At 32.9% G+C, this 17,488-nt stretch overlaps 1 protein-coding gene across 1 annotated transcript; it reads right to left on the bottom strand.

The window, feature by feature from the left end:
- Positions 1 to 8,512: 8,512 nt before the first annotated feature.
- On the bottom strand, positions 8,513 to 9,178 carry LOC134717574 (E3 ubiquitin-protein ligase TRIM71-like). The gene has a single exon (XM_063580067.1). The coding sequence runs from the start codon at positions 9,176 to 9,178 to the stop codon at positions 8,513 to 8,515; it is 666 nt and encodes a 221-aa protein (XP_063436137.1).
- Positions 9,179 to 17,488: the final 8,310 nt, after the last annotated feature.

Raw genomic sequence — 17,488 nt, 5'->3', positions numbered from 1 at the left:
TGATTTGTATCAACGACCTCACTGCCTTAATCCATAAGGTGCATACCACAAGAGAAAACATAATTTGTTTCCCGCTGATTATTAATATGTATGGTTTTAAGATTCAGATATACGAAACATTGAAGCTATGTAGTCATTTATGATATGTTGTAGGTGAGATATGTCTTTAAGACACAAAATATCTAGGAAATTCAGATAGTCTATATGAGTCTGGGATGGAATTCTGAACAATTTTTAAGATAAGTTACACATATTTTATATAATCTGGCCAAGGCATGACCACACACATATAAATAGTTTTTATGTGACCTAACTAAATAATGTATTTGTCCGTGACCTTATAATTGACATTAAAAGTTAAAGTTGAGGTAATCGTGCATGACACATGACACACTATTTTGAAGTTATGCATACATGTGTCAACTATTAAACAGATTGTGTAAAGAGGGCACATCAGAGGACTAAAATACATATGTTATCCGTACAAAAAAGTGTATAACAAATAAAGTATGTATTACAGTATTGAAAATTACCCATTTCAAATATGTTACGGTGATTTGTTAGCGGGAGCCCATCATCTAGCTATACAAATATAAAGAACGCATGTTCTGTTCTTTCAACGACCATAACATATGGTAAAAACGTCATGTCATTAGGAGAACATGTAATTTGGATCAAGCAATAAACAAAAACGCATGGTTATACTATAGAATTGGTGTGTATATGTTCTCTAAAGCTTGGTGTGTCAAATAAAGTTACTTTTTAAGTATGACAGAGGGCTGTTACAATGAAAATATAATATACAACATGTCTCAGTGTTTGGTATAAATTATCATGTGGATGAGCTTTCAATCGAAAGTAGTTGTGTATAAAATATAAGGTATGGCAACAACAACATTCAAAATACACAGTGATCTTTTAGATTTTATATTTTTCAATAACCACATACATTTTAAATGTATTTTTAATATAACCCTTCATTTCAACTTTGTGTGTATGCATTTACAAAATATACTTATCTCTTGTAAATATCACTTACAATGGGCTGAAAATAAAAGAAATAACAGTTAATATCAGCTTAAATTACTAACGCCAAAAGCGAAAAAAACCTCATAATCTTGTAAATAATAAATCATAAGTCTTACAAATTATGATCAGAATAATATATTAACGCCGAAGATCGTAAGTAATACAAGAAGTTGTTAGACCCAATTGAACATATTGTATCAAGGCAGATTCCACAAAATATTTCCTGACTAGTCAAATGCATTCATTGCCTTATGTAAACATGGTTGGTTATTATAATCGTATAGACTAATTCATTATTTGATTGTGGTAGTGTTTTTTTATTGTTGAAAATCAGATCAAAATGATTTTGTCTGTGTTCACAATCTTATACACGATATATGTAGTTATCCTTTTTAAAACTGGGTGGGTGTTGCTCATTGTCGAAGGCCGTACGGTGACCAAAATATCACTTTTTTCTGTAGAGAGTTTTCTCTTTTGCAATTATATCTTATCTTCTTATTTTTATGTTAATTGCTTGATTAGTGTTAGAAACAACGCAATTGTTTACTGCTGGAATGTTTGTTTGGTGAAAGTAGCTGAAGTTCGAGGAAAGAACCACCGACCTTCAGTAGGTAAACTGACAATCCTAGTCAACCGAGTTTGGAGTAGAGTGTGCCTAAAATGTGCGGGATTCAAATTCACAACCTCATAGCTGCCTAATGAGACAGTTGGTCGACTTCTCCAATCATTCGCCCAACTAGGTCACTCTACAACGCTTGACGGTAAATAACATTATATCCAACAGTAAAATAAAAGAACTGTGTAAGATTTCTTTTATTCTTTGTCTTGAAAAGGTTTTGGAATTATAGTTATGCATAATGTGCTTCTATGTGGACTAGACATACATATTACGGGAAGAACATCCTCTAATGTTCACGTGTTCATTACCTAGTAGTGAGATATGTAGGCTGAGCATGGAAATAATACTAGTAGATCAGAAAATGAAACCGGGTATGCGTCAAAGACACACTTCTGTAATTGTTATAAAAGTTTAAATGTTTCGACATGAATTAAAGCAGTTACACCCCAGCTCTATTGTTATACTTCATAGTTTATTTTTGAAACACGTGTAAATTGAATAGATCTATTGTTACGAATAACAATGGATTTTGACCACAGGCTGTGACAAGCGGGGTTTCTGGAAACCCCTGCTTCTACATCCCGCAAACAAAGTCCATTGTTATTCGTAACAATAGAAATTTATTATTCTTTAAATAGCATGAACACAAGAAATTACTTACAGTGTTCACTACAAATTGTTTCAAGATATTAAAAAAAAACATTTAAGGAAATTCCAATAGCGAAAAGAAAAAATTAAGCATTTATTTTAAATTAAAAAAATCCTTCAATTACTCCTTTGCTGAAAGTAATATTTTTTTTTATCCCAGTCATATGTTTCTATTATAAAAAAGGGGGGATTCTAACTCCCGACCCCTCCCCCCTCCCCCGTTATTTAGTGTCCGATCCGGGGTAGGGGTTCCGCAGGTTGGACCACATTGAAAAGATTAATGTATTTGACTTATTTGAACCCCCGCCCCTTTATTTTCAGTTGGGAACCCCAGCTGGATCAGCCCCTATTCCGCAAAAGAGAGAGTTACGAAATATTTTAAAATATGTATCTTTGTTTGCTGAGCGTGTCTGGAAGTCGGGTTTCTATTGCAGACCCACTTGTCCCTTTGTAGGTCCGAATATGAATGTTTATTCATTCTCGAGAAGAGGGCGGCTTTTTTCCCCCATAAAATCACAAGATAGAACATATAGTTATGATTACCTTTATTAAACTGATACTTTGGGTTATAATATTGCCTTTATTTTTTAAATTAGTCTCATCTACCCAATCCAACGCTTGCTAAGAAATGTCGTCCGTCTCATACCCTTCCATATTGACAACTGCATACAAGGAGAATGACGTATTTTTGTTTTTAATATGAATTCACGATACGGTCAACCTTGACCTGCTGATCCATATCAACCCAAGGATTTATTTGGAATATGCAAAACAACCTTGACATTGGTAAAACATACTCACTTGTCAAAGTGTGAACGAAGATAACCAAAAAAGGTTACTAGTGGGTTTTCATGTAATAACAAAAAAATCTTATAAATCATGGTTTGAAATTGTCAATGAAATATATGCTATCGGTTTTTTTTTCATTTGGTAATCAATGTTAACAATATAGAGTTTAGAATGGGGCGTAAGTTAGTTATACACCTCGGGATACGGTCGACGGGGTTTCTTATCCAGACATACCTTTCCCTTAGTGTATAACTATTACTTATTTTAAGTAGTTAGTTATTCAACATCTTTTCAAATATTTAATTTTAGGAACAAAGTATTCAGATGTCAAACACATTAAATCATTTCACGTAATTTCACGAAGTTGATCTATGCGTAACTGCAACTTTGTTTTCCTGATATGAGCAATTTTATACCAAGAAAATGGTGATTTTCTAATTTTATTCGTAGACATACTATTTAGTACTTACTTATCAGTGCTCTCTTCCTTCCGAAAAAAACCCAGAAAGAATGCTTTTGTGGTATACATTTATCAGTTAATTTTTTCTAAAGAAAACTACAGATGGATTGGAAATCATAAGGACAAGTATGACATTATTGAGATAACAATAAAGGTATTACACGTGCTGCATAAGACGTGAATTTCGACTGTGAATTTCTTCTCAGTGATGATCTACTTTAAAATCGAACAGTTAAAACCAACTTAAAGTGTCTGAAATAGCCGTTTACAACAACAGCTAACTATAACAATACACCTAATCGCTATGTATTCCATTCAGGATAAGTTCTAAAATTACACAACTTTTTTTCATCCAGTTGACCCTGTTTAAACAAATCACCATGCATGATACTTTTAAATGAGACCTGTTTAAACAACCATTAATACTTCAAACAAAATATGTTTTTTACTTCAATTTTAATTTCGAACAAGAATGTGTCCAAAGTACACGGATGCCCCACTCGAACTAACATTTTCCATGTTCCATGGAACGTAAAATTGGATAAAAATCTAATTTGGCATTAAAATTAGACAGATTATACTATAGGGAACATATGCAATAAGTTTAAGGTTGATTGGACTTCTATTTCATCATTAACCTGTAACACTTTCATTTTCTATTTCATTTTCTATTTTCAGAGGACCGTGAAATTGGGGTCAGAAATCTAATTTTGGTTTAAAATTAGACAGATCATTTCATAAGCAACAATTGTGCTAAGTTTCAAGTTGATTGAACTTCAGATTCATCAAAAACTACCTTGACCAAAAACTTTAACCTGAAGCATGACGAACGGAAGCACAGACGAACGAACGGACGGATGCACTAACGAACAGACGGACGAACGGAGACACAGACTAGAAAACATAATGCCCTCTACTATCGTAGTCGGGGCATAACAAGTGGATCATACTCTATCAAAGTTTCTTAATGATCGCTTTCTACAGTTTTCCCTCCCTCAACTCACTACTGATGACTTTTATTTTCGGCGGCCTGACCCAAACAGGAAGTTGTTTTTCCCGGATTTGACTTAATAGTGATAAAATTGAGAATGGAAATGGGGAATGTGTCAAAGAGACAACAACCCGACCAAATAAAAAAAAAAACAACAGCAGAAGGTCACCAACAGGTCTTCAATGTAGCGAGAAATTCCGGCACCCGGAGGCGTCCTTCAGCTGGCCCCTAAACAAATATGTACTAGTTCAGTGATAATGAATGCCATACTAATTTCCAAATTGTACACAAGAAACTAAAATTAAAATAATACAAGACTAATAAATGCCAGAGGCTCCTGACTTGGGACAGGCGCAAAATGCGGCGGGGTTAAATATGTGTGTGAGATCATAAACTGTATATGATTGATGCTTGTACGCTGTGTCTTTAATAATTCAAAAATAGATTATGCTTTATGTTGTTATGGAATTCCCATCGAAACTCAAGTTTTTACCAATATATGAGGTTATGTTTTTGATTATCTTACTAAATATACGACACAACCAACATCATGCTTTTACATCATAAGTTCGGTATCCACAAATCTATAAAACGTCGATTGATGTAACTGTTGGCATATCTAATAAATATTAGCAGATGTGGTTTGAGTGCCAATAAGGCAACTCGCAATCCATTAAACCTGCTTAATTCTTTTTCTGAACATTGTTGTTTAACGCATTAACATATTTACAAGATCTGCGTGTCTTATAGGAATTATTTTTTTTAACATTCTTTCGGTGAGCAAAATCATAACGTCGATAGCCAATGCAAACCATTTTCCTGCGTACAATGGTTTAGTACCTCAAAGTACTAACTGAGTTAATTTCTACAAGGAAACGTATTCGAAAAACTTTTGTTTTACGTCAATAGTTCCATAATGATTTTCTGAAACATTGCAAACATCTTTGTGGTAATACATTTTTGTAACTTCTTACAAATGCCAAAACTCGCATAATATTCTTCATTTCTTTGAAAATTTATATTGGAAAACCTCTCTTTTGTCAATCATTAGATACGCCGTGTCATAAATGTAATATAATTATACATATTAACGTTATGTCCATTGAAATTGTACTTAGTCGTTTTAATAATTTATTGTAACAAAACTTTAAATTTTTCGAAAAAACTAAGGATTTTCTTATTCCAGGAATATATTACCTTAGCCGTATTTGGCATAACTTTTTGCAATTTTGGTCCTCAATGTTCTACATCTTTGTAATTGTTTGGCCTTATAACTATTTTGGCCTGACGTCACTGATGTAGACGAGACGCGCATCTGGTGCATTGAATTATAATCCTGGTACCTATGATAACTATAAGAAACTCACCCACATTTGCCACATTTGAACAGGAATTATCCTTGATCCTTGGTTTGAATAATCTCTTTGTATTCACTGAAATGACCAATGACTTTAATTATGTAAGAATAACTCTTGTTTATTTGATATCATCAACATTGAACAAGTACTCAATAACTAGTCAAAAGATTAGACCACATACAAAAACAAAGGTATTAAGATAAACCTGTGACACTTACCACGTCGGTGATTTTTGAGTTAAAAACTATGAGAACCTCAAACCCGAAAATTGATGAAAGCCTTGCATTAGGAATTCTTATTCCTTATATGTCCGTTGGTGTCACATGTAGCGCATAATTGATTACCATTTGAGAGTACCATCGTTCATCATAGTTTTTTATGGGGTTCGTCGTCACATCGTTCTGTTTTGTGTGTGTGTTAATGTTGCCATGGCATTGTCATTATATCATAAGTGTTTTTCCAAATACGTAGGTCATCAGCAAATTACAGCTCGTTTTTTTCCACAACTTATGTTTCTACCAAGTATTATAAACGTACCATATTTTATTCATATTGAACTATTTTTGTATTTCTTTGCTAATTGTATATTGGCATATTTGTCATATTGCTTTATCATGACTACCGATTTTTGTTTTACGGGGTTTCGTCCTTTTTATGATTTGAAAATATCTCATGGAAACTTGAAGAGATAAACAATCACTATTTCGGAACACATAGGTAATTTGCTAAATAAAAATTATTAAAGAAGAGGGACGAAAGATACCAAAGGGACAGTCAAACTCGTAAATCTAAAACAAACTGACAACGCCATGGCTAAAAATGAGTATTAAACTGAGGCAAAATATTGGAAATGCTTGCACTTTTGTTTTATGTAAAAGCCATAAGAAACGAGTGACTGGTGAAAAATAATGTTAATCCAATTATTTAACCAATAAAATCGAGAATGGAATTGGGGAATGTGTTAAAGACACAAAAAAAACGACCATAGAGCAGACAACAATGCACGTATATATCATAAATGTAGTCTTCTCTGCACGATTTGATAATCTTTTACGCATCCATATCGTGTAATCGTCAATTTTCCTTTCTCTAGGTCTGTTATGATGTGAAAATAAATCAGCTTATTATTTGTTGTGTTTTGATGCAAGTAGTTTACCGATTTTCACCTTATAGTAAACCATCAACTATTTTAATAACAGATCCATGCGTTTTGCAATCATCGGATGTTTACGAGAAAGATCACACAGATTTTACTGCATACGGAAAACGCATCGGCGAATTGTAACCTGGATGTAAACAATTTTAAATAGTTAACTTCTTCTAATTTTGGATAAATTATAATAAAATTTATTTGAGAAAAAAATTAAATGTCCAAATGTTTTAGAATAAAAAACTAGCCATTTAGTTATAAAAAAAAACTTGTGCATCATTTTTTTTTTAATTTAAAGTTTTGTATGACGTTAAGCAAGGTAAAAAACATGAAGAGTAGGTTGTTGTTTCTTGATTGGTCAATAAAACTAGATTTATTTTGATGTCATGATAAGTGAAATTAAGAAAAAAAAAATACTGACGATAATGAAAAGCAAATTTTTGAATTAAAAAAAAAATATGTAAAAAGAACGTTTTTTTGTAACCGTGCGGTTCTTATATCTTACCATTTGAAACAAGTATTTTTTATTCATAACTCCCTCTGTTGTGTCTCGGCAATGCTAGTAAGTGCTTGATAACGTTTATAATTCAAAACACGCGACTGTATAGAAGATGTAAAACTAAAGCAAAGACAAACAAATAAACAACGTTAAACTATAAAGGATTACACAAATGTACTATGTGTTTTTTTAACATTTGATGTAAATGTGATTAATGTCACACTGTAGAAAATATAAACACATGGTTCTACCTCTTTGGTTTAAGCAATTCTTGTTCTGTGACTGCTGTTAGTCGCGTACATGCATCACTGTAACATAACCATTTAATATGTTTACCTATTTTGTTCTTTTATCATGTTTATGCTTGATTTACAAAAAAAGAAAATCAAACAATTAAGGAACCACCAGCATGTGGTAGTTTGAAACTCCGAATTACTTTATATTTAAAAGAAGTATATGCAGCGTATTGTCTAATCAATTTACTGTAGTTTGTTTTTAATCGAGTATGAGTAGTAAAATGTTAATGCGCACATTTTCTTTTAATGAAACTATCTTCACTGCGTTTGTATGAGATACTATTTAAAAATTTAGTTCTAATCTTGAAGAACAGAATATTGATTATGCAATATATGAAGCAGATAGAAAAAAAAAACTTGTAATATTACACATTGTCACATTAAAAGTATACAGCTATAAAAAAGCAACTGGTGCGACTGTAAATTGTAGTAAACTATATAAATAAAGGCAGCAGTAATATACCGCTGTTTAAAATTCATAAATCGATTGTGAAATAAAACAAATCCGGGTTACAAACTAGAACTGAGGGAAAACACATCAAATATAAAAGGAGAACTATGGCACAGCAGAAACACAATATTACAATGTACCACACACAGAAACACACTCTTCTCGTAGTATCTCCAATTAATTTACCTTGTTTCTAATATGCCAAACAGCTGTTTTATGTCGTTATCTTTTACGGACTGTAATTAGCTGTAAAGACTGTAACAATTTTCCTTCGTTTAGTTTCTTGTCTAGTTCGTGTATTTTCTTGTGTAGATGGATCCCCGACTTCAAAACCATGTTATAACCTGCCATTGATTTTGCCAGTTTGTCCTTTTCCAACATGGATTGATTCTTGATCGATGTAATCATCTTTTCGATATATTTATCAACCATAGCCTTTATCTTTGTACCTTCCTCGGTAATAGTTTTAACTACTACTTCAATCTTCATAGCAAACGCCTGCTGACCTTCTTCGATCTTTTTCATGTTTAAAGTTGCCTCCTGTACCTTTCTACGCACATCCTTTTTAGTTTTCTCTTTCAGCTGTGTTATGCTATCCATAAGCTGTGAAAAGGCATGTCCTTTGTGATTTCCAGTTACACATTTGCTGCATACTACTACGTTACATGTATTACACAATAAACTGACATCTTCATTGTGATCCTTACATTTAAATTTAGCTTCCGGAATATCGTCTGCTGAAGACTGAAACTGGTGATTTTTTGACAATTTCTGCCTTTTATGAAAGATTTTACAATTTTCGCAAACATATTGTTCGCACTCTAAGCAGTATTGTGATCCTGAGGCGCTAAAACCAATTTCACATGTTTTGGATGCTACCTGTGCCATTTTGTTACTTATCGTCGTCATTGTAAGGTAATATGAATATCCGATGACAACACCGTTATCAATTAAATCCATAATGGTTGTCTATTAGTTTGTCGTGTAGTTTATTATAACACTATGCAGACATGGGGTCAATTACATTTGAAAGTAATTAATTACATTCAATTACAATTACAAAATCTTCAATTACATTACACATTACATTTGACTTTTTTTACCAATGTAATTAATTACATTCCAATTACTTGGCAAATGTAATTAATTACTTCAATTATATTTGAAAGGAAAATTAAGATAAAACATTGAAAACATGCATTTATTCTATGATATGTACATAAGTATTATACATTGCTCTATAGTTATAACAATTAGACAGTGTTCAACTAGTATATACATTTTTGTATTGTGTCATATAACTTATTTAAGCATTTTCCCATTACATTTGACCATCATCAGCTTTTCAAATGTTCCATCAGCCAGTCTGCACCTTTCCGGCCTAAATGTTTTTCCAGCAGTGCTAAATAAGCGTTCAACTGGTGCAGATGTGGCTGGAATAGCTAAATATTGCACTGCTAACTTAGCTTGACGTGGTAAACGTTGACAGTTACTATGCCAATACAAAAGAGGGTCTTTTGACATATCAATACAATTATCTGACAAGTAATCATCCATTTCTGAACTTACAGAAATCCCTGAAGGGTTTCTTTTTCTTTCCACTGATGGCGCTGGCATGAAACTGAAAAGATCATCATTTTTTGCTCGCTTACATGGGGTAGAATTCTCAGAATGAAGAATGTACAAATCTCTGTGTTTTCTCTGAAATTTACAAAAGGCCTTATTTAATATCTTGAAAATATTAAATTGTTTTAATTTACCTATTGAAATTTTACATTTATTTAAATTTATTTGATTGTAAATGATACAAAAAAAGAGCACTATTCTTTATTTTTTGAAATGATTTTCATTTTTATCCCAGCTTATTCAAATTATTTATCTTAAATAAGTGATTTAGAAATCTGACTTCTTAAAACAAAAATAAACTTTAGTTTTAATCACAACTAATTAATTTAATAAACAAAATATTTTCCAAATTTAAATGTAAGCTATTAGAGGATATAAGATAAATGAAATCTGGTTAGAAATGAAAAAGAAGCATTATGAATTTATTAATTTTTAAAATTCTTATATAGTATTACCTTCATATGTGTAACAAAGTTGGATGTAACTTTATAACTTCCACTAATGAGGGTGCCACAATGCATACATTTTCCTTTGAAAGTATTTCCATTTTGGAAGTCATCAGGAACAGTAAAATGTTCCAGTACACTCTTGGAGCTCATTTTTAAATCTGATAAAATGTTTTCTTTCAACATTCATATATATAGTGAACAAATTTTGCAAGTGAGATTTTGTCATATGCATTATCCCTTCAAGAATTTAAACATGTACCTATAGGCCCTAGGGGTATATTTATCTCTCTCTAATTAGCCTTATATCTGTTTAACATAACTGTTATAAAATCAGTCATTATATAGTTTGTAATAAAACAAATAGCCAGAGGTTATATTTATTGGTTATTTAAGTCCTTGAATAAAGTTAATTATGTTAAATCAATGTCTTAAAATATCTATCTAAATCTACTAATTAAGGTCAAGACAGTGACTTCCTAGTGGTTTCTTTTAAAATTATGGCATGTGTCTACATTTTTTTTTATCATTCAATACAAAATGAAGAATCTACCATGGTTGTGTTAATACAGAAAGTATACTGTGAAGGCTTTTCTTTGTCAGCTTACAACATTTGTTAAGATTATTGCTTTTAATAATTTTTTGAGAAAACACAAGATTTAATCTTTTGATCCAAAATTTCAAATGTAATTGACTTGTAATTGAAAAGTAATTGTCAATTACAGGCAATTTTGGCTATGTAATTAATTACATTCAATTACATGTAATTGAAAAATGCTCAATTACACATTACATTCAATTACATGATAAATTGTAATTAATTACAGTCAATTACAATTACATATTTCAATTACCCCATGTCTGACACTATGAACAATAAGATATTAAATGGTCATTCAAATTCAAGAATGTATGTACCTGACTATTGTATTATTGACAAATGTATTGTTTTAATTGATACTCATATTAACTGATTTGTTCTATCAGGTGGTGTATTGTACATAAATCTGAAGAAAATTACCAAAACAATAAATTTATACTAGTTCAAAGCTGTTTGTGACAACCATGATGAGGAAAATTATACATTGATTGTAATATTGTTACCAGTCCCCTAACCGATATAGCTACACTTTGTAATATATGAAAAAAATGATGATTCAAATTAAGGTTTGATATAATCATACACACATACATTCATAAATACATAACGGGAAGGATTATGTCTGATAATTATATGATGTGTTGATGGCATGATACTAAAACCCTAACGAGAAGGATTGTACCTGATATTCATCTAATGAAATCATAATCTTTCTAACAGTTTAATTGAAGTCTAAAGCTGGCATGTCAGTTAACTGCTAGTAGTCTGTTGTTATTTATGTATTATTGTCATTTTGTTTACTGTTTTTGTTTGCATCTTCTGACATCAGACTCGGACTTCTCTTTAACTGAATTTTAATGTGCGTATTGTTATACATTTAGTTTTCTACATTGGCTAGAGGTATAGGGGGGGGGGGTTGAGATCTCATAAACATGTTTAACGCCGACGCACTTTTGCGGCTGTCCGCCTTTCTTAGTCTTGTATTATTTTTAAAGTTTAGTTTCTTGTGTAAACATTTGGAGTTTTTTTTATGGCGTTCATAAACACTGAACTAGCCCTACCTACCTACCTACATACATACCATCTGCTTCACATCATATTACCTATTTCAAGTTCACTGTAGTGTAATGTTTGCGAAATGTTCAATTTCACTTATTATAGTATAGAACTGTTGATAATAACTCGGGAGTCAAGACGTTGCGTTTTATTGTTATGTATCTAGGGTTGACGTTAGTCTTGGACGTCGCCTTAGCAGTTCTGATATAATGAAGTAAATGTCAAACTGTATGGTTGTTATCATTTTCTGTATACGATATTAGAAATTAGCCTCGACATTTATGGTGCCGTGACCAAAAGGGAAAATGAATACAAAGCTGAAAGCCGTTCGTTCCGGACATAAAGGAGCAATATAGGCGAGCGCCGATTTGAGAAAAAGCCTCTCGTTAAGGTTTTTAATGCACCTATCGAACACACAGCTAATTTTGGTATCAATCGAAAGAAAAACTTCTAGAGCATACGATTTGGGTGGTCGTCAAAGTTCCCTATGGTCACGTTTAATGCAAATCTCACGAGAACACAGACATGTCGAATTACTTTGGATTATACGATGATACTTAACATTGCATATATCGGCATTGTTGTAAATATATTATTCGTTTTTATCTACGATAGCTTAGAATACATTCTAAAAAGACATGGAATCCAATAAAAAGAAGATTTTATGAAAAATTAGTTGATTCTGAGGCATCTGTAAGACCAACCCTAAAATGTAAAAAAAATACCATATTTTTTTTAGATTGTCAGTGTCAATGACTTATTAAAACTCTTATATGTTTTGTTTTTATAAATTCCATATACCCTGAAAAGATTGCGACACACATCGAAGCTCAATGATGGATTAAAAACGTTTGACGACTTTTCTAAAATCTGCATTATTAAACGGTATTCCGGATCTGTATCGTGTTTATCCCAGACGCTAAACATTTATATAAATCTAGTATCTAATATGCATAGGTAACACTAGAGTTTCCAAAACACAAGTCGTGTTTCAACATATTACTAGATAAATATTCGTATATGTGTTACCATAAGACCAATTTAAGCATTACTAATGATATTAGCATGTGCTATGTAAGCAGCAGACTGTATTTTGTATAATAGTATATTCTTGAATATTATCATAATTTCTCATCATTGATGAGTGTCCAAGTCCTGTGAAAGGTGCGCTATTTCCAATGAAGCGTTGCCGCATGTCCATAATTAGCAATGCTGTATAATATGTTAAAATATCACACAAGAGACTCTTAGTATGACAACTTATAGAGGTTTCACAACCTTAATGAATGCTGTTAGCTCAAGGCAAAGACATGATGATGTGTTAATGTTGTTAGAGGCATTGTTGGTTTAACAAAGAGGAAGGCTTCATTGATAAGATGGAATCTTACAAGGCATGTGCTTAGTCAGATAACATCGGCAATGAGAGCACGTGAGTGTCTTGTCCAGGTTGGTGACCAATGTCACGATGAAACAAAACCAGCTGCAATGAAAAGGGATAAAACATTTGTAGACGATCTAACTGTTTATATAACAGAAAATATGACAAATCCATTTGACGTTGATAATCTCTCCCGTCAGCATATGAACATTTCAACTGGTCTCCATGCAAGTCACGACATTGATGATTCACTGTTAAAATCAGTTGAAACTTGAAAAACTAAAACGTCAAAAAGGAAGATATCTGTTGAGTCATCACTATCAACAGACAAAGATCAGGACTGAAGACATTTGAGGATATGAACCCCAAAGTACAACTAAAATGCAAATCTGGGCAAGTTGTAAAAGGTCATTTGATTCCCGAGCTTGTGTTTACCCGTGCACTATCTCTTACTAAATGTAGAGATGACGTATCTGTGGAAACTGTTTCGTCCTATCTAATTTGTCCCATTCCCACTGCATATATTATGACGATGGAATTATGAGGAAGACAAATAAGTCTGATCTTCCCATGAATTTGAAAATTAAGGTAGGATCAGTTCATAACATTCCTCCAATCGATCACAGTGCTACCGTACCAATAAGAAATGGCATGATTTCAGTCATTTGATGTTAAAAGGATGTCCACAATTGGAGACTTGGCCAAATCTTACATTATGCAGGCACTCATTTTTATCCATGGCGTTGTCAGTTTATTTTTGATTTATGAGTTTGACTGTCCCTTTTGGTATCTTTCGTCCATCTTTTACAATCATGCTTCCGATTTACAGACAAGGTTGTTGATGTCTTCGATCGCTATGACACTAGTACTGAACATTCCATAAAATCAGCAGAGTGACATAGACGATCGGCAACAACTACGAAAAAGTTTCATATCGCTAAAGGCCGAACTGTTCCAGACTGGAAAAAATGTCTATCAAGCAACAAAAACAAGTAAGCTCTGATAACTTTCCTTTGAGATTATCTGAGCAGCAATTTGTCTGATATGTTCCAGGATGAAAACAAATGTTTAGTTCTTGACGGCGCATTTTCCAATCCAGGATAGAGGGACAACATTCGATGAGAGCATGTAATCGATCTTCAGATCTGTCCTGTTCGTATGAAGACACAGACACCAGAATCTTGCTTCATGTTATACTCTCATAAAATCTTTTAGCAGTTGAATATAAGGCGACCAATCATAGTCAAGTGTTCCGATACAGATGTTCCTGTGCTATGTGTTCATTATTTCAAGATTCTTGTGTCGACTGAACAAATGTGGTTTTTGACGGGGTTAACTAATTGTCTTAGGGACTGTTGAAGGTACATACCAATCCATGAGTTAAGTAAATATTTTTCACCTTTACTAGCTAACATTCTCCCTGTAGTTCATGCTTGAACTGGTTGTGATACACTTCTGCTATAATTGGGATTGGCAAAAAGACTGTTTTCAAGTTGATAAGAAAATCTCCGAGTAAGTTTACAAATCTCCAAAACTTTGACAAGATTGCTTTTTCCACATCGTTGTCAGCTGCCAAAGAGCTTATTTCAAGCTTGTATGACTTAAAAGAAAAATTCGCTTCATCACATGTTGACTTAAACAAGTTACGTGTTAAACTTGTAACATGCAAAGACTCAAGTGAACCTGCATTCAAAGAACATATTTTGCGGTCATTTCAACAAACGACAATTTGGATGTCCTCACATCTTGATCATCCAAATCCTTTGTCTCCTCATGAATACGGATGGAAAAGAGTTTACATGGCCCAGATCCATTTTACTTTTAAGCATGATGAAGTCCAATTTCCTGCAAGATCTAGTATGTTCTTGCAAGAGGGAATAAATACGTAGCAAGAAATGTATTTGCCGAGAGCAGCACATGTCTTGCACGGAGCTTTGTCCATGTCAGGGCAGTGATATTTGCCAAAATATTTATTCTAAAGAGAACATCAACCTCTAAAAAAGATCAAATGAATGACGATGATGAAGATGAAAACGATACCATTGACTAATAGCGAAAGAGCATTTGAGCAATGGGGCAATATAACGTTTAAGTTGCCTCACTGTTATTCAATGTAAATATGTATATTATTATTAATTTTGTGTTTTGAAATAACTCTACCAAATGATTGTGTACTTAAGTTCCGTATGCGATGATAGTGGTAGTTAAGAAAAAAATCAAAAAGAAACATCACCTTGCAAGTGATCTAAACAAAACAAAAAACAACAAAAAACAACACCTTGCTAGTGATCTTCGGCCTTGACGTAGTTGGCAAGCATAAGACAATTAAATCATATTGTATTTATAACTGTCGAACTAACAGGAGACCAAAATAACATTTATTTTTAACTGTGCTGTAAACATGGTAAATATGCGCTTTAGAGCAGTTTTAAGATATGTTTTACTATAGTTTTATCAATATTTTGTCGGTATAAAAAACAAGCTAGGCGAGACATTAGAAAAACTAGTTATATATGTTACTAATATAAAACCAATAGAATTTGTGTGTTTTAGATGCAAAATTAAATATTACCGAGAGTTTTGAGTCAATATCCGTAAAAATTATGATTTTTACAAAAATACGAGATTTTTGCATTTTAAACACTTTTTAAAAAACATTTATTTCAGAAACAAAAATAAGATAGACTTTAGTTTGTCAAATGATATATTTCATATTATATTGCAGATGAATTTGTTCTTAAACTGCATTTTTCGAACAATATCGTCAAATTATGACTTATATTTTCCCCCCTTTTGTGCCGTTTTTTGAAAAATGTGACTATTTCCCAGTTTGACGACCAGGCAATTCTGAATGTACGATAAAAGACCTTTCAAATGATATATCATAAAGCCGTGTGTTAGGTAGGTGCATTAAAAACCTCCGAATCCTTGTTTTGGCGCTCGCCTAATAACAAGACTTAAGAGGAATTTTGGAGAGATACGAGACACTTCCGAAATGGAGGTCGTCACAGCTATTTTAGATTCCGTGTTCAGAAAAAGGATATTCCTCAAGATCTGCATGATAAAATTGTGGATGAAGACGTGGTGGATGAAATTCGACAAACAGATGAGTATATGTTCGATTTAGATTTAAAAATTCGTCAAATTAGAAAACTCATCAATCCCTCCCAGTCGAAAAGTTATAATTTACCCCTCAATACTACCGTTTTTTAAGCTAGTCACCTCACTCCATCTGATACACCCATGCATACCTTGATTTCACCTACATCAAATAGTGTACCCGCAAGCGACTTTTCTCAATTTAACCCGTAAACCAATTGGTTCACGTCGACATCTCATGTAAAATCGAAAGCAGCCTCGTTTTATACAAGTATCCCCGCTATATCAGAGATTACTCCTACTACGAACCCGTCTATGCGTATTCCAAATTTACATTCGTCTTCTAGCAAAAATAATCAGTACCACAAATTACCAAACTTGAACTTGCCTACTTTTAAAGGGAATATTCTAGATTGGCAATCCTTTTGGGATTCATGTGAAACATCTATTCACACAAATCCAACACTCAGCGACGTACAGAAGTCTAACTACTTAAAGTCACTACCATAGGGACAAGCGTTTCAGACCATATCAGGTTTTCTATGACAAACACTAACTACGGCAAAGCTATTTCGTTATTACAAGAGAGGTATGGACAGATACATACTATAATACAAACATACATGCAAGCTCTACTAGAGATTTCGCCGCCGATTTATACCTAAGTAAGCCTCCGCAATTATAATGACAAAACTGAATTTTACGTTCGAGGTTTAGAGTCACTCGGACAGACTACAGACACTTATGTTTTACTACTGGTACCCGTTATTTTGAACAAGATGCCCGCAGAAATACGCCAAAACCTAGCAAGACAATACGGACCGTCAAGTTGGAATTTGAAAGATTTGAGAAAGAGTATACTTAACGAAATTCAGATCATGGAGGCGGGAAAAAATACAGGTACATATCTCGAGTCTTCAGAAAATCACTTCACAACTGCATCTACATGTACATTTCATACAGGAATAGAATCACCGCGAATACACGCACAA

Source organism: Mytilus trossulus, chromosome 5 (genome assembly GCF_036588685.1).
Source record: "Mytilus trossulus isolate FHL-02 chromosome 5, PNRI_Mtr1.1.1.hap1, whole genome shotgun sequence".
NCBI lineage: Eukaryota > Metazoa > Mollusca > Bivalvia > Mytilida > Mytilidae > Mytilus > Mytilus trossulus.
The sequence above is the reverse complement of the archived record's forward strand: the minus strand, read 5'-3'. Positions and strand labels throughout refer to the sequence as shown.